This window comes from Vulpes lagopus, chromosome 1, assembly GCF_018345385.1.
Source record: "Vulpes lagopus strain Blue_001 chromosome 1, ASM1834538v1, whole genome shotgun sequence".
Lineage (NCBI taxonomy): Eukaryota > Metazoa > Chordata > Mammalia > Carnivora > Canidae > Vulpes > Vulpes lagopus.
Genome location: NC_054824.1, coordinates 91059972 through 91087435, shown reverse-complemented (window position 1 = coordinate 91087435; position 27464 = coordinate 91059972). Strand labels below are relative to the sequence as shown.

The following is a 27464-nucleotide window of genomic DNA, read 5'->3' as shown; positions in this document are numbered from 1 at the left end:
AGCCCCCCCCATTTGTGAATACATTTGTGAAAGTGACATTTAACTGTAGCTTTTTTATGTCCCTAATAGGCGCGATGTATTTAAACTAAGGCACTATAAAATGATAAACTACCTTAACCTTCATATACTGACTGTGTAACTCACACGGGCATGGTTCACAATAAAAACTGTCCTCAGCTATTCCTACACAGTTTAGGAGAGCAGCGCTTGGTCGATGTAATTTGCATGCTATGCAGAGAAAACCAGTTCAAAAAATCAATCATAACAGAGCATCAGGATGAGCAATTAATAAGGATTAACAAATGGTATGACAGTACGGAATATGTTCTTGGGAACTAATCTAACAATTATTTAGTATCAGTGTTTGACAGTGGTTTAAATCAGACTTTTTACAGCATTTTGAAAGTAAAAACATCCATGAGTATATATGTATATGAGGGAATAATTTGTTAAATAAATAACATAATAAAAAAGTGAAGATTGTTTTCTGTTTGGTCTTTGAGAACTTCTGAAAGTACAGAAGTATCTTAAGTTGATTTCCATTTTTTCCCTTCTTCTAACCTTATTTGCTGAAAGAAAAATAAAAAACTCTTCAACTAGCATTTCTAAGTGTTCTTACTAGCCTTCCTAAACATCAGGAAAGAGGGGGTATAACTCCCAAGGAAAGCCTTTAGATCCCTACTGGGGTACAAAGAACCACTGCTTCCAAAGGCTGAAGGTTTTATTTTTTTGGTTGAAATTCTAAAACCTTGAAAGGATTAAAAAATTTGCTCATTAAATTAATTAAACTGCTTGTCTCTGAACGTGTCTTGCTTTCATATTCTTTATTATGTGGCTGTAAGCCATTAAGGCAATGATGTCTTTTCCCTCTGACACATGTAAATGCATACTATTCTTTTTCCTCCTACTCACAGGGTAAATTAACGGCAGACTAAGAAACAAAACCAGGTGTCCTGACACTCTGTTCCTGTTCTAAGCAATGTTCCCCAACAATACATGCCTTCATTTATTTAAATCAAAAGAAGAAATGCATTTAAAGACTTCTAGGAGATAATTTCTATTGCATGTAACATGGAGATGACAAGTTCTACTGCCTCACGTGGCTTCCTAAAGTGGGCAGAGTATCCATGTGTTGCTGTTTGGGAGAAGCATTTCATGATTCTCAAATGAAAAGTGCTGTGTCAAGTTTGGGAATTAAGGTCATTAACTGAAATAAATCCCTGGATATCATTCCTAAGTTACCTCACTCAGTTGGGCTTGGGCTGCACGATATTCTTGAACCAAATGCTCAAGCTGGTTGTTGATGTACTTTTCTCGGCTGCCAATCTTTTCCAGAGTTCTACTAATTTCATTATGAAGCTTATCCAAAAATCCCTAGAAATTCCATAGGATTTTAGTAGATAAAAGAACTCACAAATACATTTTTCAAAAATAGTATAAAACGGGCTAAATTTCCTTCAATCTGTCCCACAAATTCCCAACCACTTGTGAAGAAGAAGATAGCTTGAAATTTTCAATAGCAAAAGAAGTCTGTAATGAGAAATATTTTAGTCACACTTGGCAGAATGTTAAAATAAAAAAGCACCTGGAAGTGTTAGTCAATTCATTAGTCCTTATGCATATCTAAATTGTACGTGAGTGGAATTTACTTTTATATAAAGTTTGCAATCAAAGTAGGTAACAGAATAACACGACTTTCTTGTAGCACAGTTCAAAGATGACTAGAACGTTCCAGTTGGAGGTAAGTCATTAAATTTCTAGCTCTAGCCTGGGACCATAACTTCTCTTTCCACCTTTGCTTCCTTGTGGCATCCTCCAAAAAGTCCTTATTTCTGGCAGAGCAGCAAGCCTGGGGAGGTTGTAGGTTCTAAGCATGCTGGCCTGATGCTCTATTATCCCTTGGGATTCAGAAAGGAAAGAAATGATGCAATGTTTCTCTAATATATATATATTTGCATATAACTGTATGTATATAGTATATATATATTATACAGTATACATGTTTTATATAGACAATTGTATAATTTGTACACACATTGTATAATTGTAAAATATGTACATATTAGAGATATGTGTCTCTCTATATATCAGATATATATTATACTGCTTTGATATAAAATTATCTTTCTTTAGTTAGTTGTTAGAGCTGTTGAAATTTAATATGGTACATTCAATCTGTAAGCTCCTCAAAAGCAAGGACTGTCTCTCTTCATTTTTTTCTTTCATGTTCTCCTTTAACAGGTGTTCAATAGATGAGTAAATGTACATTGATCCACCTGAAGTAATTCACATACCTTGGTCTCCTTTAGAGCAGATTCTATTCCACTTTTGTGTTGGTGCATTTGGTCAACATGGATTCTCCAATCCTACAGGCATAAAAGCATAGAGGAACAAGTAAAATATACATTTCCTTCTTTCCTCTACTTTTTTGAAGCTGTATCCTTTATTTTAACTACTTTGGTTGCTGTCCTATTTCAGGTAGGAAAGTACTATATATAGCTTGCAATCAGATTATAAAGAAATATATGTAGAGCACTTTAGGATAAAAGTTTCTAAATAAATGTAAATTATTTTATGTGTTCACAGAGCGATGTCTGACAATTTGAATATAAATTATTTCCTGCACTGCTGGTGGTTAATATTTATGACTACCCATCAAAATGAAAAAAAATCTAATTACTAGAAAAGAAATACTTGTTTAAATAGTAACAATTGCCAGAAGCAACTCTGGAATCAAGTATCATATATCAAGTATTAGTTTGTCCTCTGAAAATTAAAATGAGGCCCTCTTCTTCAGGAAGAATTCTCTTAAAAAGAAAAAAAAAAAGAAATCTATAATGATTATTAAAGTTCAGATATTTTAAGATAAATCGTATTACTAGTAGGCTAACTCAAATCAGTGTGGATATTTGAAACCTATGCCAACATTTTAATTTCTGAAAAAGATATCCTCAAATTTTTTTGATTTACATTATTAAAGTTAACAATTTTAAGACTGGAGACATATACATGATGACAGAAAATATTATGGTAAGTTGAAGTGATGGAACCAGGATAATCCTCAATTATACATATCTGTTTGCATACCATGACGCTCTGCTTTACTATCTATACTATTCTATGAAGAGAAAAATATATTGGGAATTGTCCTATTCTACTGATTTCTTAACTTTGAAACATGAGCTATTGATTACAGGAGGGAAAATCCTTGGGTACTTCACACATACCAATTATCAAATTACAATATATTAAAGAACCTTAAAGAGCTTCTAGCCTCATCTTTATCATTTCACAGATAAGCAAAAAGAGGCCCAGTAACAGAAAAGGGCACACCACACAGGTAGTGGTGCACCTGGATCAGAAGCTAAATGTATTAATTCCCACAGGATATATTTTGGCAGTTCAGAGTTAATAAAAGGAGCAATTGGCTACTTGACACCAGTGAAGGTGCTAGAGCAGAGAACAAATCAGCACTTTGTCCTTTAGCATTTTTCTGTCTCATGAGCAAAAAATATCTCAGAATGAGAGCTGAGAAGGACCTTAAAGATCATCTACTCATCCATTTAACAGTCATCTGGTGCAACGTTTTCATTTTACAGTTGAGGGGACTGTTCATCACCCATGACTATGACTAGACAGATTGGCAAAGGAAACTGGCCTCTCCAACTCAGTCAGTCAACACTGGACTGGGGAGGAGAGGTGGCTGGCTGGCTGCTGCAACTGTACCATATAGGGTTCATCCTCAAAATGGAAACCTGTTTAAGCCCAAGCAAGCATCCTTATGGAAGAAAATGAACCTGAGGAGTATCATTGTATTACTAATTTTTCCAAAAAAGTACTCATCCTACCTGGTTCCCAAAAGAATTTCATAAGCTTAATAAATAACAAGTGTATTTCTACAGTCTCTGTGTCTGTAGATATACACATGTAGAAGCATATACATATATACATACATTTACTTTATATACATAATTTTATTTATAGTAATTGATCTGTTTAATATGGTCTGTGTTCTGCTTTTTCTATTCAGCATTATTTTTTACCCAGCAAATGTAAAAACTCTTATTTTTTTCAACTTCTGACAAAATATTTCAAGAGAAGCAAACATGCCTGACTCATCTATGTATAACTATGATAACTTACATTGATGTTAAACTCCATGGAGGAGCTGGCATTTCAGTGGAAGCTTGAAGCATGAGTAGCATTTCAACAGGCTGGAAAGGAGTGGGAGAGGAAGGGTATTTTAGGCCGAGGGAGTAACAAGAACAAGAAAAAACAGGAAAATATATAGGGAACAAGTAGCCCAGGCTGGCTAGAATATAAACACAAAGTTCTTGGGTGGGGTGGGCTGGGGTAGGGAGGATGAATCATGAGGAAGCAAAGTTGGAGAGGTAGATTAAGTTAGATTGGGGGTTTAACTGAGGACCATGGATTTTATTACATGGACAAATGGAGAGCTATTAAAGATTTTTGGTTTCAGTTTTAAGATACATTTGTGTTTTGAGAAAGTAACAGAGGAAAGGACTAGAAGGCAAGGAAGGATTAGAAAGGCAAGAGACTGAAGGTGGGTAGGCAACCAGTTAAAAGGCTTTGTAATGGGCCATGTAATACATGAGCAGGGTTCACAGTAGAGCAGTGCCTGTGAGAATGAAAGGGAAGGGATGGATTGAAGGGACATCGTAGAGATAGAACCAGCAGGACCTGAGGACTAAGGGCAAATGTGGGGTGGCTGAAATGGAAGTGGGATAGTAGAGAGAAGGTGTCTTTAAGGTTTCTAGCCTTAGGAACTAAGATATTAGTAATATCACAGTGTGACAAGAACAGAATAGATTTCAGGGAGTCAGAAATATTGAGGAATTTAGTTTGGGGCTTTTTAATACAATAAGCCACTGGGACATATTTGTGTATATTCTTATTGCTTTTTAAAGTGGAAAGCTAGGGTAGCCCTGGTGGTGCAGCGGTTTGGCGCCGCCTGCAGCCCGGGGTGTGATCCTGGAGACCCGGGATCGAGTCCCACGTCGGGCTCCCTGTGTGGAGCCTGCTTCTCCCTCTGCCTGTGTCTCTGCCTCTCTCTCTCTGTCTCTCATGAATAAGTAAATAAAATTAAAAAAAAAATAAAGTGGAAAGCTAGAAATGATTTATAATTATCTGCCACATATTCTGAATATTTATTAAAATCTAGATGGACACATTTCCTGATGTACGGTTATTTAAAAAAAGCCTCAAAACTGTTCTAACCTTTTAACCCAGCAATTTCACCTCTAGAAATTATTCCCAAAGAAATACCTGGGGATACACACGAAGATGAATGTACAAGTTCTTTGTAAAACAGCTCTCTAAATATTTAACTCTTTAAATATTTAAGAGTAAAGTTTAAACTAATTTTGTGATATCCATTTCACCACTAAAAATAATGCAGTATGATACCATTTTTATAATGCTCAAAATGAAGCAAAGCTCCACGATACATTATTTGGAGATAGACACAAAGATACATTGTTTGGAGATAGACACATATGTGAAAACACTGCAAAAAAAGAAAAAGGAAAAGGAAGAGGAAGAAGAAGTAGAGGAAAAAGAGGAAGCAGCAGCTAATGACAATATATAACATACAAACTTGAGGAGAGGGGTTACCCATGGGAGGGAAAAAGCAGCAGAGGAGAGTTACACAGGTAACTTCAAGGGCATGTAAGAATCTAGTTCTTAAGTTGAGTCATGGGCTCATGAGTGTTTGTTTTATTATTGGGCTTCATGATTGTATATGTACTGCATATCAAAATGCTAGATTCAAAGAAATTTACTTGGCAAAAATGCACACAAACATCATATAGTAAAGTGGAAAAACATTCCCCAAAGAATATACTATTAAGTGTCCAATTTAGTAAAGATTAGTATTTGTAGGTCTAGGTGTATATTAAGGAATTTGAATGCTGATGTTTAAAATGTCTTCTTTATCCTTCCAAAATTCTCCAAATTTCCTACAAGAGAATTTTTAACCATCACTTTAATCATCAGGGAAAAAAAAGTAAAAAATCTTCTGGATGCCCAAGTAGTTCTTGAAAGGGGTTTAATACAGTTACAGCAGAAAATATAAGTGATCATACTTCTAACATTTTAAAAACATGAAAAAGGCAAGATATGGAACTCTTAAAAAACTGTAACTGAAATGTTTAAAAAGTTTACAGAAGTTTGTGGTAAGAATGAAGAAGCAATGGGTTTTAATGGTATGTAAGGACTTTATCCCCAAAGTAAAAGCCTGTCCAACAATGCTAACAATCCTTACATTGGTAGAGACTCCGTTAGGTTACAACCTTTCCTTTTTGAGGCTCACAAAGGTTTGGAAAGCTAACTAGATCTCTCCTCTCTTCTTTTTCACTTCTCCCCTTCCCTGTAAGAGGGTTATGCGATTTGCAGGCTGGTTGGGGAGGAGTATATACTTTCCTGGTCCATGGATGCTGGCCTTGGCCATGGGATTCTCTTTGGCCATTGAAATAGTGGTGGGCATGGCCTATGCCAGGACTGTGCAGATGCTGTAAGAGGCATCCATCAGCCCCTTTGCCCTTTCTTTCAGCCATGATAATAGACATGCCCAGCACAGGGGTGATCCTTTCAGCCTTGGTCTGGGAATAAGAAATATGGGACATTGCAGGAGTAGAGCCATCGCTGAGCCACACATCAGCAGACATGTATCTTGAGTGAGAGTAAATGTGTTGTTATTATTATTATTATAAGCCACTGTGATTTGGGCTTGTTTTTGATACAGAAAAACGGACTATCCATACATATTATATAGGAGAAAAACCAAGAATCAGGTAGGTTAAATGACCTTTCCAGGGTTTCATGTCTGAAAAATGGAAAGCACTCCAAACCAGTACATTTTCCACATACTATACACTACTTTTCTTTATGATAAAATGAACTACTGAAGAGTATCTAAGGTAAACCAATTTTTTTTTTTCTTTTATATGAAGTGAGACCATATGGGCCTCTGGAGTTTACTGGTCACCTGTTCCAAAGTGCTCTGCATTCATTAAGCTCATTTTTCCTCTCTATTGAAGTTGAGTTTTTCACTAATCCAGCACATTTCCTCTCTCTGAGGAAATGAAAAGACTAATAATGGTGCAGTATATTACTTCTTTAGATTTTCAATTTTTAAAAATCCTTTCATACAAAATCTCTTATAATTCTGTCACTTTTGAGGTAGACAGCAAAGGTACTGTTGTAACCATAACCTATTTCCCACTCCAAATTCTTTAGTGCCAAATTAGATCTCTCCTTTTATCAAAAACCAGAGAATTGCAATGACATGTCTACAGATGGTGAGTCACAGCATACCACAAAATCAAAATGTAGGAGATCGAGCTGCAGCCGTTAAGGTGACCAGCAAGAATACATGGATCTCTGGGTTTGACTTCAACAGCACAACCCCTGAATGATTTCCTTTGCATATGCACAGACATTTGGTTATTTTGTCTGGATCTCCAACTCAATGCTTCAAGCTCCTCTCTGAAACTGCTGTAGAGAGAGAGATGGAAACATGAGCTAGGGATGGCAAATGGAAATTTTATCTGTGTATATGTTTCACTAATTTACGACTTGTAAAATGTCAAACTTGCAGTTTTCCCCCCAAGTTTGAGCTTCTTTATGCATAGAGAGGCAGGGTGCCAAAGGACTCTTAGAACAAAGCTGAGGAAGGAACCTTGGTGTATCTTGGGATATTTTTTCATGGGCTCAGGAAAAGTCCATGCCAGAGCACAACTGAGCCTCATGGTCCATGGATGTAGTAGCACCTTTGCTCTAGCCTGATGGAGCAGGAGCAGGGCCCCAAGGCTCAGATGTATTTTGAATTGCTCTCCATCACAAAAATGTTACTTCTGCCATCTACCCTCCCTTTTCCCTCTATTCTTACGGGTTCTTCCTCAATTGTGTTATGAGTAATTACTAATAGAATCTTAATTTAATGTTCTGTTTTTGCAGTTGTGTTTTAGATGATGATATTTATGAAGTAGTTTTTACGGGCTTCCTGCATTTAAGGGGTCTCACCATATTTTTCTCATTAGGCCTCTGTTTCACCCCTGAATTGCCCTGTGGATTTTCGAGATCACTCTGGGGAGGAAATCCTGTACCTCCATTTCACAGATTGGGCAACAAATTGAGGTGGTATGATTTTTACCATGTCAATTACAAAATGAATAGGAAACCAAATGTCCTTTCTCTCACTCACAGATTTTTTCATTACACTGAGCTGTTTCTTTCATTTCCTTGCTTTGTCACCCAATTTCAATAAGGAGCACAAGAAACTGACAACTTTCAATTCAGGCTTGCACATAATAAATGTTTCTTAGCTCGGTTGTTTTGCTAAAGCTTAGATGCTACAGGAGGTTTGCTGCTTCTAATCTGCTGTGGATGAACAATCTGTTTAACCAACCTTGTTAGAATAATCTCTGAAACAACTATGTTGGTTCCAAAGAAAGATTTATCAGACTCTCCTATAAATAAAATGCATGAGCTTCAGTACATAGTTTTTTGTGATTTCTATTTTGGCTACTTAGAATACTTTTCTATTTTCTTCCTTGACTATAGAGTAGAGATCCCCAATAGTCACATCCATTCTGAGATCCTTTAACATCTAATAATAGCTTCAATGTTAACATTCAAGGAATGTCTAGTATGTGTCAGGCACTATGTTAAGCACTATCCATACATCATCACATACAATTCTTTTAAAAACACTCATAAGATGAGGAAATTGAGACATAGCTACTTTAAAGTAGACTGCTCAATCTTACAGGCAAGTCAGCAGTACAGAGCAAACTTGCAGAGACCATATCATTACTTCTCATTTGCCTGATGAAATGTAGTAAAATATAACTAAAAATTTTAAGGAGGTAATGGTTAAAGGAGACTTCAGTTTTACCTGTACTATTTGAATATTTCCAAACTGGTATTTATATATCAATCGTATAATAAAAAATGAATTTAAAACAGTTTTAGCATAAACATACGCAATTAAAAACTTTCTCACAAAGAAATATCCAGACCCAGATGGCTTCATTGGTGAATTTTCTCAAACATTTAAGGAATAACAACAACTTTATACAAATACCAGAGAAAAACAACAACAAAAAAAGCAATTGCCAACTAATTTTATGAGGCCTGCATAGCATTACATTAAAACCTGACAAAGACACCTAAAAAAACAGGAAAAATTACAGATCAGTATCTTTTATAAACATTGATATAAAAATTCTCAACAAAATACCAGCAAGTCGAATCCAGTAATATGCAAAAAGGATAATATATCATGATTAAGTTGCATTTATTCCAAAATGCAAGGTTAGTCTAATACCCCAAAATCAATCAATATAATCCATTGTAGTAAGAGAGGGGAAAAAAAAAGAAATAAATCATATGATCCTCTTAATATATGAAGAAAAAAATCATTTGAAAAAATGTAACATCCATTCATAATAACTCTTAGCAAACTAGGAACAAAAGGGAGACTCCTTACTCTAGTAAAGGGTGTTTATAAAAGTCATAAAGTTAACATCATACTTAATGGCAAAACTGAAATATTGAAAGCTTTCTCCCTGCTAATACCACCTATATCCACCATAGACTAGAGTTCTTAACTGCTATACAAGGAAAGATAAAAGAAATAAAAGGGATAGGCTTGTAAAGAAAAAAATAAGACTGATGTTATTTGCAGATGATATATACACTGAAGATGCAAAATAACCCTTAGGCCTATCGTTAAAATGAGTAAGTGAATTTAGCCTATTTGCTACAGATGTGTTTGTATATATATATACACAGAACAGTATTTTTTAAAGATTTTGTTTGTTTGTTTGTTTGTTTGTTGGGGGGGGTGCGGAGGGAGAAAGAAAGAATCTCCAGTAGACTCCACACTGAGCACAGAACCCAACACAGAGTTTGATCCCATGACCCTAAGATCATGACCTGAGCTGAAATCAAGAGTTGGCCACTCAGCTGACTAAGCCATTCAGGTGCCCCCATAATTATTTTTATATACCAGCAATAAACAGAAAATAAAAATCTAAAAAGATACCATTTTCAGTAGTATGAAAGAATAGGCTAGTGCAATAATATATATATATATATAGTCTATATATGAAAAAATATATATATATGAAAACCAAATAAATCTTGGGTTCTACCTCACACCAGACATCAAGATAATGCTAGATGAACCACAGAACTCAATGCAAAAAGTAAAGCAATAAAGCTTCAAAAAGAAAACATAGGAGAATAACTTCATAGCATTGGGGTAAGCAAAGATTCTTAAATAAAACATAAATATTAGCCATACTCCTTTCTCCTAAAAAAGATCACTTTAAGTATATTAAAGTAGGCCACGGTTTATCATAACGTACCAGTAAGAGTGAAAAGAAAAGTTAAAGAGTATACATTTGCAATACATATATCTGACAAAGGACTCATATCTAGAGTATAAAAATAATTTCTATAAATCTAAAGAAAAAGCAGATAACCCAATAGCAAAAGACAAGATAGCCAAAGGTCACATAAACCTATGGAAAGGGACCCAACCTCAGCAGTCATCAGGGAAATGCCAATTAAAATGGCAATAAGACCACAGCATATCTATTATGATGACAAAATGTGAAAAAGACTCAATATTTAATGTTGATAAAGACGTGGAGCAACTGGAGCTTTCCCACACCTACTTGGAGGAGTATACATATGTACAAGCATCTTCAAATACTATTTGGCAGGATCTGCTAAAGCTGAACATACACATACAGTATGACCTAGCAATTCCACACCTAGTAGAAATGCCAGTAGAAATGTGTACAGATGTTTACAAAAAGACATGTACCAGAATTTTCAAAGTAGTATTATTTATAATACTATCAACAATTCACATAAGCCCAGACGTGGGCTAGCCTGGAAGGGCATGAGCTGGGCTAGGAAGCTCTCTGCCATCAAGGGAGCAGACAGCTAGAGGTTATCTGTTGACCACACTCTCTGTGGCTAGGCAGCAAGTCCTTGCTTGTAAAGGGGATCTGGACATTTCATCTCTGTTTCAGCCACAGGGAGAGAGATTCAGTTATTAAAATTGTAACTGTAGCTGCAGCAGTAGAGAGGGAGGGCCTTGTGTGAGCGGCAGTCCAAAAGTGATCAGTCTCAAGATTTCAATGTGGAATACTGCTGTTCCTGACATGTTTAATACCCCATCCATGGTCAATGATAAAATTCTTTGGAAATCTGATGGCAGGGAATCAGGTTAAGTGAAAAAAGCAGAGAAGACAGCTTGATAGAAGTGGTTGCATATGTCTTAAGTTCACTGTAGCAAATGTTGCTGGGACAGGTCGATAATCCATCATGTTTGCAGTGCAAGGAAAAGAGCAGCAGATTTCCCTCCTCCACCCAGAACACTCCCTTCTCTAATAACAGAATATTATCTATATTCTCTTTATGCCACTTTGCACAAGCAGTTTTGCAATCTCTTCTTCTTGTTCTAATTGTTAGATTAATTTTCAGCTTTGCCATGGCTCATGTTTGTGCACCTATTTGTGTATGTGTGTGAGAGAGAAAGAAAGACATTGTCCATAATATTTTTTTACATGAGACTGAATTTCTTTCTTAATGAAAAATGCCTGTCAGGTTGTGAGATGATTACAGAATGTGGCTTTTCAGAAATTTTTAATATGACATTTTTCTTTCATCACCAGCAGCTTAAAGTCTTCTGTGATAAACACTTGGGGTGTGAAAACATGATTTTTCTTTGTAAGTGTTCAAAGAACTAAACATATGACTTAAGAGAAGTTGAGTACGTATGTGTGGTATATATTGTACGTATATATTTGTTGCAGGGAATACAGAAATCCACTAGTGCTGGAAATACGAGTTTCCTCAGGAAAGTTCCTGCTTTCTACATATCCTCTTGATGTAGAGAAGAATAAGATAGTGTGCACAGAGGGTAAGCTAAAGCTAACAATCACTAGTATTCTCACACCTGCCTGTAGTTGAACTGAAACTAGAGGCCTATAATCTCTAAATAAAATACCTTGTTAAATAATTACATTTCTAATGTGTGCTCAGAGATTATCTTTACTGACTACCGTCTGTTACTAAAGTGTTTTCGTATGTTGACTCTGACTTATTATTCATGCTTATTATTCATGCTTACTCCATCCACACCCCTTCTATATGGCCATAGAAATCTCCTAAGTGAGGGTTTCTAGACTTTAGGAGTTACAAGCTCAGAGAAGAGATCTGGCAAGGCAGACAGGGAGTGAGTGGGGCCTTTCTGCCAATGCAGGAGCACTCAAGTCAAATCAGAACATAATTACTTCACAGGGTGCTGAGTAACCACAATGCATAGCCAGAAGAGACAACCTTGGCAATCCCTCTTCAAGAATCTACTAACCAAAACCTTGATCTCATATGATACTCAAAAAACAAAAAACTAAAAAAATAAGTAGAGCCATCTGCATATTTGAAGAACCAAGAAACAAATCATTATCTTCGCATAAGGAAACAGAGTAAAATATAATGGAATAAAGGCTATGGAAGTAAATTTTGACCACATAATAAGAAATTTAATAATAAAACAGTGATAGTGAGAACTACTCTAATATCACTGATTGGAACAATGAATCAAACCAATTAAAAAGTACATTTCATAGGGAGGCCCATATGACAAATGGTTTCTGTTTCAATTCATATTTTTACATTAAGTAATTTAAAGGAAACATTAAATCATACTTTGCAATAATGAAATATTTAGGCAGTCTAGAAATTTTAATTATAATCAATATATATTAATTCACTGCTCTCAATCACAAACGTCTATTTGAGGTATCTCTGCTGTGAGGCATTAGTAATGTCCCTCTGCAGTGTTTATATAACATGCAGTCTTTATTGGTTATTTCCTTAAAATCTGCTACCACTGCTGATGCTCTTTAGTTAGAGCTGATGGTAATCTCTAAAGCAAAAACACTTGTTCTCCTATTTCGACTTGTGATAAATGAAACCTTTCCTTGATCCAGTTGAAACATTTATCATAGTCAGGGTAAATAGGAAGGAAGGCATCATCAACTATCTTTAAACAAAATATCCTGAATGTTCAACAAGACTGTGACAGAAGCAGCTGAAAATCGTTTTCAGTTGCTTAAGGATGGCTGGATTTTTCTCCACCCCTTTGCAGTAGCTTTACATATATAATTTTAAGCACAGTATTCTTTTCCACAATCCAGATATTTGCACATGACCCATATGCTAAAACAAAACAAAACAAAAAAAATAGTTGACCAGCTTAAGAAAAAGAAACAGTGAATAAAACTTTAAGTCCACAAAATAACACCATGCTTTAAAAATAACACAATCCAAAGCAATACTGTTTTTTTGTTGTCTTCTTTAAAGAAAGCTTGCTTGTAAACGTCCATCAGTGAATATTTCCCCTCATTCTTTGAGACAACGTGGCAGTTGAGTAATCATGCAGGCTGCTCTAAAAATGTATGTGTGTCTAGTTAATTTAGGCAGTTTATTTTGATAGCATTCACCTCTTTTTGATTATAGCAGGTGTTTCAAGGATAAATTTGCTGAAAATTGTATTTTGTTTAAACAACAGCAGCATGTACATTTATGGCCTTACTATATTAAAAAGCATTTATTGTCTGGCAGCAATAGATACAATTACAAACATTTGTGACAGTAATTGGAGCTATTACTCCTGCATGGAGCCTCATGGAGACCAACTTATTGCCACCTGTATTTACATTTGTTACTGGTAATTGTAAAAGCTGATTTTTTTTTATTTGGTGCCTTATTTTTTTTTTTTAATTATGTGAGTATTTCTCAGCAAAAGGTCTGTCTACCAGAAAATCTTTAAGAATTATAAATCTAGTATCTCCATTATTCAAAGAGGCAGAATCACATTTTAATGACTACTATATACATAAACTGTATTCTTGTATCCTAGCCCACAGAATATATTATACCTTTTTGCTCATGGATGCAAGAATCCTATCCATATAGCCTGTCTAACAACCAGAACACAAGTCTTAAGAAACGCTCCTTATTTCCAAACTATAACAATTCATAAATCCTTGCAGGTCAGAAATATTTAGAAAGCTCAATTTTATTAACATTCTTCTTATACCACATCAAAACACAGCAATGGCAGAAGGTCAAAGCAAGTTACTCTCTGCATTGCTTTGGAATGAGAAAAATACCCTCTTCTCTTGCTTCCAGATACATATGTGTCTATAATAGTAAAAAGAGAAAGCCTACTATTGTACATTTTCTGCAGGATTTGGCTTCCAATTTGAAGAGACTTAAATCTAATATAGTAATTCTGTGGTCCCTCTAGGTTCATTTAAATGGAATTCCACCTGCTGATTAATAAAGGCCTCTCTCCTCCCTCTTAGGTTTTAGCTCTTTCAGTGACTAGAAAGCCCAAGGGCTCAAGACTATTGCAATGATTCTGTCCTTAGCACAATGACTCTTCCAGAAAGGTTTCTTGCTGTGAATTACCCAAGGCAACACCTGTATGGTTTATTTACGTTAAAACAAAATCCAGTTGTTTGGAGTTGAAATTTAAAGTTTAAAGTCCTTTTTACAACTGCACCCTAAGAAAGCCAGAGACTGATAAACAGGTAAGGATGTAAAAAAGCCGTTCAGTGAATCAAAGGCTTGAAATAATTAGAAACACATGCTGTAATACTTCCAAAGCCTTTAAAAAATATATAATCTCTTTATCTAAATTCTTGTAATGAACCTGAAGATTTACATAATGAGTAGGAGACATTTTGGAGGAATGAAGGGGGGTACTTAGCCAACTATCTTTTAAAACAACAAAGCAGGAAATATTTAATTATAATTTGGAAAAAAATCAATTTAAGTCATTAATCAAAATTTTAATTACAATATCCACAGGGCATTAAAGCATGATAGAACATTTGTTCATTGCATTAAACACCTCATATTAAATCATTATAATATACAATTGTTTAGGAATAAATACTGTATAATTGAAGAAAAGGGCCTATGTAAGGTTTAGTTGAAAACTGATTTCACACTTTCTGCTCTTCCTTATTTCTGGGAACAGGAATAAATATTATTAATGTTTACTTGGTTTCCATTTTGGTAAAAACCCTTGTCTTGAAAAAAAAGTCATTCTACTGATAAAGACTGGTAAGACTGATCATTTTAAGAAGCCACTTTCCTTTGGTTCGATGGATGAAGCTGAGAGACTGAATATATGAATGGACAGCAGACAATGCCCAGGCCATTTTATAAAATAGAATTCTGACCCACAATCTGAAGCAACTAGTCCAGGAAGTCAAACCATAATCTCTGAGAGAAATTGGCTGAAAATGGTCAGGATTTAGTAACTGCTGGTTTCCTCAGTTTTTCTCCTCACCAACCTGCTTCCAATGTAGGACCAACCAAACAAAGCCACATATCCTCCCCTAACCAGTTACATAGAAAGCCCTGCTTCTAGTTAGCCTGCCTCCAAATCTCCAGTCTTATCTGAACATTTCTGAAGGCTTCCCCTTTTTCTCACAATAAATCTTTCATATACTCCTGCCTGCCCTTATGTCTGCCAAATGCAGGTGATGGTGACTAACTCCTTTGTTACAGCAAGCTGTGAATACAAGTCTTTGTTCTCATGTAGATGGTCTCTTTTTTTCCACAAAGTCAAATATGGCTTGTTTTTTATTTAAAAAAAAGAAAAAGAAAACTAAAAAAGAATAATTTTCTTCAAGAAACACTAGTTAGTGATAAAAATTAATAAAAAATACATAAAGTGAAATCTATATGAATAGGCAACCACATCTTTTATTTCCCCAGAAATTATGGAACATGTAGAATTCTTTGGCAGCTCAGTCTCAACTACCGTTATTATTCTAGGCAGCAACTGTCAACTGATTCACTTAAAAGTTTTTTTAAAAATTACTATTATGGAATTAAAAATATTTCAGTCATGATGGAAAATATTATTTTTCAATGAATTTCACAAAGTACCTCCACCTTCAACAACCACTTGTTTCTCTAAAATGACTCACTGGTGGGCTTCCCTTCTTGCTATTGGTCTATATTCTCAGATCTTCTGGTCCTTATGCTTGCCCATATTCTAACCATCCACTGTTACATGACTCTGGCTGGCTGGCCATTCCCCCAAGATCTTAGCAAGATCTTAGACCTCCTGGTTTCACCCCAACCTGCTAAACTTGGCCAAGCCATCTCTGCCCCCTGCCACTCAGCTAAAGTTATGGCTTATCAGTGCTAAGGATGTGTGGAACTGCTCATGATGTACTATCATGTTTTTTTTTAAAAAAAGAGGTGTAATCTCAACTGTATGCACATAAAACTACGCAGAAATGGTGGTCAATATATATTACGTGATTTTCCTGACAGCATTCTAAGTGTCTAAGATATGTGAATTCATTTAATCCCTTTAATAACTCTTTGAGGTCAGTTTTATAAGGCACTCCATTGTGCAGATGAGGAAACTGAGACAGAGTGGTTGGAACTTGCCCACAGGGTCCAACAGCTAGTAAGTATTAGAGCCAGGATTTGGACTCAAGCAACCTGGATTTAGAATTCGTGCAATATTGTCACTAATCAAATAGGTAAGGGCTTGGGTTGTAGGCTCAAATCTTATCTGTCACTTACTAGGCAAAAGCAAATTGCTTCATTTCACTGTGGTTCAGTTTCTTCCCCTGCAGTAAAAGGTACCTGTAGCTTATAGGGCAGTGGAAAGGATTAAACGAATTAATATAAGTGAAGTGTTAAGAACTGTACTTGGCACATAGTAAACACTTACTAAATATCAGTTATTACTACCATGTTATACATATATATCTTTACTAGGGAAAAGAATTGGAAAGATTTACCAAAGTGATACTTATATGAACCTGATTATATCTCCATGTAAGACTAAAAGGCTGATGTTTTAAAATATTCCCTTAAGTGACAGAAGCATTAGTACAGAAATTTTGTAAATTCTTTCTGAATACTGATGTAGGTGCCAAGGGAAGATGTGTGAGGTAGGCTCTATCTTCCCTGTGGTCTTTGTGGCTACCACAGTTCCACTAAGTTTCTGAAACTCTGGTCCAATAAATCAGGAATTGATAGTGAAACTAAATGTGGGATCACTAGCTTCCAATTCATAACACATTGCCCATCCTTCTTTCCCTTGAGTTGTTTCCATATTATTTTTATAATTAAAAACAAGAGTGTATTTTAAAAAGACTCAGAGATTACGATAATTCTTGACTAGTTGTAGATTTAAGTCTAGTCTGATTATAATCACAGATGTTTGCTCTTAGTTCTAAATTTCACCAGACAACTTCTGTAACACTTGTGGGCACCACTGATGGTCTAACAAAAAAACAATAAAAAAAAGAGATAAAAACACACAAGAAGAAAGGGAAAGAGCTATAAAGAGAAAAAATGAGGAGGTAAAGAACAAAAGTATAAGATACATAGTCACAGTGTACAAATAATACGCATAGATAATTTGATTAGATGGCACTGACATCTACTCTAGTTTAGCTGTCCTCAGACTGCCCTTCTAAGGAATTGACTCCAGAGCCTTACTCACTTGGTCATAACTGAAAAATTAACTAGAATGCAGTAACCCAGGATTTGGCTGAATTTATTCACTCTTGGCAGAACTTCTGACTATGTGTTTAGACACATTATTCCAAGTTAGGGCAGATCTGAGTTGGTCACTGGGTATATAACACTCTAGAATTAATCATCAGGAGCATTCTCTATAACCAGCTCTAAAAAGGGAACTACTAATATGGTCCATTCAAGCTATGACAAAAGTCCTTCATCTTCAGTTGTGGAACATATTATTTTTGGCAACATATGTATTTTCCCAATTGTAATTTGCTTAAGCTAATATTAAAATTTGTTTGCATTCTTTGAAAACTGTCAACAGTAACAAATGGTGCCAGAAAAAAAGGATAAGCTAGCCTACCAATAAAAACCTAATTACAACATTATGGAGGGTATAAAATATTAGTATATGAGAGGATCTCATCAAAGCATATATACTATAATATACAAAAACAACAGAAAAGGAGAGTTACTTTTTTCTTTTTCTTTTGGTAATTACCTGGCAAGAAGCATACAAGGAATATACTTTTGTGGGAAAAGAAAGCAAAACAAACATTTGATCCAGTGCTAAATAAAGATGAGACTTATTTACAACTAACACAAGGTCATTTTCAAGAACTTTATAATGGATTTAAATAATTGAGGCCCTGTATTACTTATTTCCCACATCTCTATGCTACTTAAAAATTAATCTAACAGTGATCAGTAAAGCACATTGATCTGAAAAAAAAAACTCATTTTCCCTCAGACACAAAGCTAAATTCTCTAAATGTCCTAAATAGCCTGTGTTGAGTGAAAGATAATTGTTTTGGCCAAAAGAAAGTAGAGGGTTTGTTTTTCGTAGAGCCAGGAGTTAAGGAAGAATGGGATCTATCATGATGCAGGAGTCAACTTCTTCAGATGGAGGAGGATAGTGAGCCCTTGAGAAACCTCATCCATGACCAGATTATTTTTATTTCTGAGGCATGAAAAACATTTTTTTATTCATTAGCCCCTTATTTTCTCAAGTCAGTGTATAATTTTGTTTTTCTTAAGTAAAGCTGAGTAAAGAATTGACCCCAAACCTGTATTTCCCATTTGATACCTCTGAAATACTTAGAGTTTGTGAAATACTAGATATAAAGACCAAATGACGTAGAGAAGAATTCTGAAAAAGCACTCAAATATTACTTTAGGTCAGTATATTTTACCACAAAAATCTAAATTCAAAATGATATTCATATAAAGAAAAAAACCTCAAAATTTTATCTGGTATTTCAGAATGTTGCTTATAAAATTTAGCTATAATTAATTTGGCACAGTATATCCTCATAAGATCAAGGCTGGTCGGGAACCCTGGGTGGCGCGGAGGTTTAGCACCTGCCTTTGGCCCAGGGCGGGATCCTGGAAACCTGGGATCGAATCCCACGTTGGGCTCCCAGTGCATGGAGCCTGCTTCTCCCTCTGCCTGTGTCTCTGCCTCCCTCTCTCTCTCTCTCTCTCTCTCTCTCTCTCTCTCTCTCTGTGACTATCATAAATAAAAATTAAAAAAAAAAAAAAGATCAAGGCTGGTCATATATGGCATGAGATTAAGAGGCCAACTTTCACCTCGTTAATTCTTCCCCAGATCAGGAAATCATCGACCCTGTAAGAACCTAGGATCTGATTACTATAATACAGGTTTGTAGTAAAATTTGACTTGTACTCAGTTTTGTAAAACTGTACGGTAGAAGTTACATTTGTATTCTTTCTTTACTCAGTTACTCCCATTATGTAGAAATCAATGGCCATACTTTAAAAAACACTCCTGTGTGAACCTATTAGGTTCTAAATGAGATGCTGGATTTCCAGTTTACTTAGCTTGAAAGTAAACTAAACTTGCTTCCTTGTGGGATTAAGATGTACCTGAGAATTCCTAACTACATGGTTATTTTAACATGTCATTCTAACTAGAATCACAATAATACTGATTTTTAATTTTACCAGATTTCTTATAAAATTAAAGAATTAGAAATTGCATTTTTACCAAAAAATCATATTTTTGCAAATTATGACTTCCAGCAGTAATTGAATCAATGAAGAAATCTGTATTAATATATATCTACATATAAGATATATGCAAACAAAGAATTCACTCCTACCTAATGTAGTCAAATAATGGATATCCATTATGTTTAGGTAAATAAATAGGCTGCAGGATCTGCCCACTTACCTTTAAGTTTATTCCACAGCTGCTCAGTCTAGTAAGATCTTTGCTGCCTTTACCCTATTGTAGGACTGCCCTAGGAGTCTAGGCTACTTCTTACCCTCTCTAGGACACAGTTTTACAAGCTCAAGTTCAGACATTCTGAGAATGAATTTATTTCCAAGGCACTCTGAAAAGAGCAATCTTTGGGGATAGATAAGGACCATATTTTTCCTAGAACCTTGTTCCATAACACTGGTGCTTTTCTCCAGCCTCAAGGATAAAACCCTTTAGTTTCTTTACTAGACGTCTCTCAAGTCCCTTCTGTAGACATTATTATAGTATCAATGAGAATAGTATTGACCAGTTTGTTCTAAAGTTCTTGTAAATTGTAAGTAAAAAGGAAGCAGGAACTTGATTAAATGGGTCAGTTCATCTGGCCCAATCTGCAAATCTTAATGCAAATGCTTTGGTTACTTGCTTACTATTTGACTTTTAATCATATGTACCAAATAGATTATGTAAGGCAACTTCCAGAATATCTTCCGTTCTACCATCCAGCAGGATTCCAAAACCATTTTCTAACTATATTCTGTTGGTATACAGTCATGAAATTCCAATTTTGCTCATTATTCATCTAAACAAGATACAATTTCTAAGAAAATACATCAAAATGTATTGAGAAAATGCCCCTCAAGCCCAGGGAAATCATGACAAGTGTTCCAAAACACTTTAAAGATCTATTCCTTTCTTTTTCCTTCTTTACATTGTGGATTCACTCAACAACAATTTACTAAATCTTAGTTAAGACAAAACACTGGAAACTAAATCCCACCACCTTAGATCATTCATATAATCAGGAGTATCCCTGACCCTGATATTGCCTTATGAAGCTCGATTTGAACAAAATGTGTTGTATCCTCTCTACCTTATTGTCAGTCCTAATCGTGACTTTCAGTTGTGGTAGTACACGTTCCACTTCGAGACTCCATTCTGCAGCATCTGTTGTGGATTCCAAAATATCTTCTTGTTTGGCAGACTCGTTCATATCCTAAGAAAGGAAAGATATCACAAGATTGAGAGTTTATAAAAAGAAACAGTAAAATTTTGAGGCATTTTAGCAGGACTGCACAATTTATATCAAGCATGGTAGTGTTAAAATTACAGTGGCAGAAGTTCTTATCTGTCCTTCTATCCACGTTGAAGGAAAACAATGCACAAACCTGCTAGGATAGCAAAATTAGCATTTTTAAAAAGAAGCAAATATATGATTTCAACCATTCTGACAAAAAAACAATACTTTTGAGATATCAGAGTGAACTCAATGGGTATACTATCAAGTGAACAAGTCATTTAGTTATGTTAATTGGTAACAGTAAAGGAGTACAAACATTCACACATTTGGTAAGAAAACATTGTCTCAGTTTGAGTTTTCTATACTGAAACACAGACCTCCAATCTGAAAGACAAAAAAGACAAGATCCCAGAAGCCAAGAAGTCACTACTTACAAATTTTTTATCCATAATTAAAGTGATATTTGTTAGGTCAAACTATTACATAGCTTTAAAATGTGGTTTAACACAGACCTATTTGAACTCAGATAGGGTGGAGGCCACATTTCTGCATTTGATTTCCGCTGTTGAGAAATAAAATCAATTCAAGCCTGTTTTTGAATTACAAAAGGAAAATTTTTTCTCTCTTCTTTTTCATTTTCCCAGCCTTTCAGCATTAAGTATATCTAGATCTGAAAATGTGAAGAATATACAAATTAATGATTTAACAATATATCCTAACACATTAATTTTAGTAGCAATTTTTCCTTTAAGCTTCCTTGATAAAAGAAAATATACAGAAAACATGTAAAAATTTATTAATATAGAAAAAAAGAGACCTGAGAAACATAAACAGCCAGATACAACGTAGACGGAGTCTAGTTTGAACAATCCATAAAAAGATGTCTTTGAGACAATCAGGGAAATTTGAATGTGGAAGAGTATTGGATGATAAAAGGAATTATTACTAATTTTGTAGGTATTATAATGGCATGATGGGTTATCATGCCAAGGCCTTATAGAGACAAATGCTGAAATATTTACAGGTAAATGGACATGATGTCTGAAATTTACTTTAAGATTCTAGAAGGCAAAGAAAAAAGAGGGGGCCGCCAGAGGAAACATAGTTGACAAACTATTAATTGCTGAAGCTGGGTAATGTTACATAAGAGTTCATTGTCTTGTTCTCTCCACTCCAGTTTATGTTTGAAATTTCCCATAATACAAAACTTAAAAATAATAGATTGTATAAATAAGCTCATGGTGAAATTTCATTCTCAGTGTGAATTTATGTCACTAAAAGACATTTCTGAAACAGAAGTTCATTAGACTAGTCTTTCCAATCCAGTCTAATGCTAAGAAAAACCTTATATTGAGATTTGTATTTTGGTGGGAGATTGAGGTCTTTCGGGGCTTTAAACTCCCAACTGAGTCTCTAGAGCACCGCTGGCATGAGAAAGCCTCTCTCTCCTACCTCCTAGCTCCTATTAGCAAGTCCTGAACAGACTCAGAACCTTAAAAGGAGCATATGTTGCTTCCTGTTCAGAAATTCAGGGAGCTGTATAGTTCTAACCATGCAATTAGAGGATGGATAAGTAATACATGCTTTCACATTCTACAATATGTGATCTGAATTTTTTCAGGTATATTCTACTTAAAAAACCAGAAGCATAAAAAAATATAAGCATTAATATAGGTAAAATGTGGAAATTCTAAGTGAAAAATGTTTAAGATTCTGCTTTAAACATTAAGGTGCTCACTTTAATATAAAAACATTGTATTATTTTGAGTACTAACAGAACACACTACATCTATGTGAACTGAATCAGGGTAGCAAAAGAGCACCATGGCTGGAGAGAGGTGGCAAGTGGCAGTATGCACAAGACAGACATGGGTGAAGTTTTATGAGACATGTGACAGCAGGAGAAGAGATACTGAGTCTCCCAGTTGAAACGTAAAGACATAGGTAAAGTTTTCTCTCATGTCACCTCACCCTGGCACCCGCAGCATGCATATACTTGGAAGAACTAGGTGCTTGCTCACATCCCAGTACCTGTCCCTAGTTCGAGGAGGCCCTAGTTCTGACTGGCTCATTTTCTGTACCAAACAGAGTAGACTGATGGGGATGGGGTAGGGTGGAGTGGGAGGAGGTATGCACTGCTAGTGGTATGTAAGCCCCGACATTTGGGGGCTGTGTGTGGTATATACACAGGCTTACTCCTGCTGTGGTGATGGGCCCCCACACGCCAATCCCACAGAGCCAGGCTGAACCAAAGGGGCATGTCCTTTGTCCTCTCAGCAGCAGTTTTGAATGATTCTTAATAGAATGCAGATGTTCTGGTCACTGATTTAAAAATAAGTTTGGTTTATGGAACCACCATTTGAGTGAACTGCAGTTAGGTACTGCTGATTAAATCCTGGAGCCAATTCTCAACTCCATTCCCCTCATTCCCATTCCTTCTTCTTCCCTTCCCTACAGGAAGGTGGAGTCCAGAATCACCAAACAAGGCTGGTGAGAGTACTCGTCCGAAGTCCCACTTTCTTCAGGGCTGAATTCATTGGATTGTTCAAGTTGTGCAGAACATACTCAAAAATTTTCCTCAAGGAAGGGCACATTTTTCTAGTTTTCCCAAAGGAATACAGGTTAGCAGTGGCCCTATCTGAATCAGATCAGAATCAAAGAGTTACTAAAGTACATGGAAATCACACACTGCATTAAGACATCCCAGGGCAAAAGCTACTATTTGGCTTATATTGGGCCCTTTAGTAAGTTGCATTTACTCTTCTTAAGTTCTTATTTGGTTCCCTTAAGCAATGATTTGCAAATTCCTATTCCCAATATCCTAAAGTGATTTAATATAGCAGCTTAGATGTTTTCACTCACTCCTAGGCCACAGTTAATATATTGGGGGGAAATGGCCCAATTACTAAATGAGGAAGGGCAAAAAGAGATCATTAGGCTTGGTAGAGCAGCATTAACTTATTCAAACTATACAGTCTCTTTCTGTTTCTATGTTTGCACATCTATTTCCTAACCTTGTTCCTCAGTCAAAATTTCCTAATGCCTAATAACTGGATACATTAACTGAGCGAGCCCTACATATGAAGTAGAAATCACTTTTAAATTATATCATGTCTTAGTTATAATAACTTGAGAAAACCTTTCCTTCCCAATTGTATCTCCATTTAACAAATGGTACTTTATGTGGAGATATTAGTAAAACAGAAATAAACTGCTGTTTTCTCTTAATCAAAATTTTATATCAGCATGACAAAGTCCCAGTCCTTCTCTACAACCACATTAACTAAGTAAGATAAAACATAGCTCCTGGGAAATTGTGTTTTCTAGCTAATGCTGCTGAAGAAACAATTAGAAGCTCAATAAGACACAGGCTATCCAGAAGTCTTTACTTATACTTAATTAATTTACCAGTAAGCCATTTGTAAAGCTTCTATAACATGCAAGGTAAGAATCCAGGCACTGTGTTTGGTGTGGGAAGATAAAAGGATTTAATCCCTGCCTGCAGAGTGTATAGCCTGTTAGGGAGAGTCTTGGGCTAGTTTATGGTGGTAATAAAAGGACCTAAGGAAAAAAAAATTATGAAAACTGACCCTAATACTGCCAAAGGAAGAACTAAAGACAACAGTCTAAACCATCCTATAATATAAACCTGGGCAAAAATAGTGGGGATCAAACATGCAATGTTAAAAACCTGCTTAGAATCCTGTTGCAAGTAGTAATCTCTTTTCCCAAGAAATATTAATGGGAGAGTTGCATCTGAATACTATATTCTGTATATATTTAATCATATAAACACATACAGTTGGATGTCTGTGTGTGTATATGTGTATATATATGTGTGTGTGCGTGTATATGTGTGTGTGTATGTGTACATATATATATTTATATATATATATAAAATTGGATGTGGGTAGTCTTATGGTTACAAGATTAGAATAAGGGAAGGCTTCACATATCAGCAGGGGATGGTAAATAAAGCCCTTTGCAGTCTCTGAGCTGTAGGAGAACCTACGTAGTGCACTCTAGGTTAAATGCAATACAAAATTTAATACAACCTCAAAATATTTTCACCTCTTAACACTGAAGACTCCAGGTAGGCCATGACTACCAGTAGGGGAAGTAATAGATCTGACACTAACAGAAGGAGACTAGCCCATTAATAAGTATTTTTTTAACTTAAATTCAATTAACATATAATGTATTATTAGTTTCAGAGGTAGATTCGGTGATTCACCAGTCTTATTTAACACTCACTGCTCATTACATCATGTGCCCTCCTTAATGTCCATCACTCAGTTACCCCATCCCCCCACCTCCCTCCTTTCCAGGAACCCTCAGTTTGTTTCCTATGGTTAAGAGTCTCTTACAATTTGTCTCCCTCTCTGATTTTGTCTTGTTTTATTTTTCCCTCCCTTCCCCTATGATCCTCTGTTTTGTTTCTTAAATTCCACATGAGTAAAATGTTATGATAATTGAATGAATAAAGATGTGCTATATATATATATATGTGTGTGTGTGTGTGTGTGTACACACACACACACACACAATGGAATATTACACAGCCATCAAAAATGAAATCTTGCCATTTGCATTGATGTGGATGGAACTAGAGGATATTATGCTAAGCAAAATAAGTCAATCAGAGAAAGACAATTACCATTAACAAGTATTAATACAGAAAACTGTTACAAGTGATACAGTAGAAACACTGATCACATTTTTGTATACCTGATGAATTACCATCTTAAAGAATTTAAAAAAAAAATCTCTTTGGACTGAAACTATTTCTAGTATGTAGTACATACTCATTATTGGGAAACCCCATAAGGGAAAGGGGACTAAACATTATTGGACAAAGCAAAGTTGACTATGACTTCCTGATACCAGCAACAGTTACGCATTCATTTCAGTTCTGCTATAATAACAAAAATTTAGTACCATAGGATCTTTTGATCCCAAGAGTCCAAATCAGGTTGGACAGTTAGCTCTAGTTAAGACATTCCATTGGGAATGAAGAAGGAAGAAAGCTAGAAGTAGGGTGAAGTAGACTTTTAAAAACCTGACTAATCATGGATACCCTACAGTACTTCCCCTTATTATTTTTTTTAAAGATTTATTTATTTATTCATTCAGAGTGAGTGAGAGAGAGGCAGAGACACAGGCAGAGGGAGAAGCAGGCCCCATGCAGGAAGCCCAATGTGGGACTCGATCCCGGGTCTCCAGGATCACACCCCAGGCTGCAGGCGGCACTAAACCACTGTGCCACCGGGGCTGCCCACTTCTCCTTATTATTGATGGAGAAACACTTTGTTTGGTAAAGGGAACATATATAGCTGCATGGGCATACCCAAGAGTGAAGCTCAAGACTCAGGGATCCGTGAGAAGATATTTCCTTGGGAATGGAGACCTTGCATCAAAAGTTGCAGAGAGATCTTAAGTTCAGATAGGAGGCTGGCCAAGAAAACCTAGATTGCATGAGGGCCTGAGGAGAAACTGGATTCACAGACCTCCAGGTGAAAGTGAGAGATAAAGGAAGCTTCAGAAGATCCTAACACTGAACTAATGAAGCAAGAGCAAGCAGAGGTTCTTGAATCTTCAATTACCAAGCCCAAATCCCTATCTCTTGTAAGAATGAGATACCACTGTTAGAATGGATTCTGGAAACTGGTAAATGCTGACATTTACTGACCATAAATTAATCTTTTTATGATGTGTCTTATTATACTAGTTCTCTAATACAGTGATGCTTTCAGGACTGAGAAACCTGGGTATTGATTAAATGTTCCCAGGTAGCTATAGTTTTTGCATTTTTATGTCTGCTTTTAAAGTTTTCCTGTGGGCAGCTCTGGTGGCTCAGCGGTTTAGCACTGCCTTCGGCCCAGGGCGTGATCCGGGGGTCCCTGAATCGAGTCCCACATCAGGCTCCCTAAATGGAGCCTGTTTCTCCCTCTGCCTGTCTCTCTCTCTCTCTCTCTCTGTGTGTCTCTTATGAATAAATAAAATCTTAAAAAATAAATAAAGTTTTCCTGTAGCCTCCCGGTATCAAATGCCAATGATCACCTCTGGCTGTCTGCTTGACTGCCTGTAATACCTCTTCCTCCTCCTAAACTTCTGTGGGCTTAGAAACCTAATATCTAAGTTTGTTAGAATTTGGGCAAAGTAAGAATACAGGAGAAATATGTGAGAGCTGCTAAGAGTGGTGGTGGTGGTGGTGGTGGTGGTGGTGATGAGGTTGGGATCCTTCGGAGGTTGCTTTTTTTTTTTTTAAGATTTTTTTGTTTATTTGAGAGAGAAAGAGAGAGAGAGAGAGAGAGAGAGAGAGAGAGAGCACACAGGCACATGTGAGTGGGGGAGAGGGGCCAAGGGGGAAGGAGAGGGACAGACTCCACACTGAGTGCAGAGCCCTACACTGGGGCTCTATCTCACCACCCTGAGATCAAGACCTGAGCCTAAACCAAGAGACTGATGCTCACTGGACTGAGCCACCCAGGTGCCCCTTCATAGATATTTTTTTTAATGGAAGTATTTACACTTATTTTGGTTGCTCAGAGGCCTTTTTTGCAATCTTCCTAATTTGATGTTTTGTTGCAGATAGGTAATAGGACA

At 36.0% G+C, this 27464-nt stretch overlaps 1 protein-coding gene across 1 annotated transcript in view; it reads right to left on the bottom strand.

Moving 5' to 3' along the window:
- IFT57 (intraflagellar transport 57) overlaps positions 1-27464 on the bottom strand; it is a 52302-nt gene that overhangs the window by 3995 nt on the left and 20843 nt on the right. Inside the window, exons 6-8 of the mRNA XM_041726884.1 lie at positions 20712-20834; positions 2295-2366; positions 1243-1374 (exon numbers count right to left, since the gene is read on the bottom strand). Of these exons, the coding sequence (XP_041582818.1) occupies positions 1243-1374; positions 2295-2366; positions 20712-20834 (327 nt within the window). The remainder of the gene's footprint in view (positions 1-1242; positions 1375-2294; positions 2367-20711; positions 20835-27464) is intronic.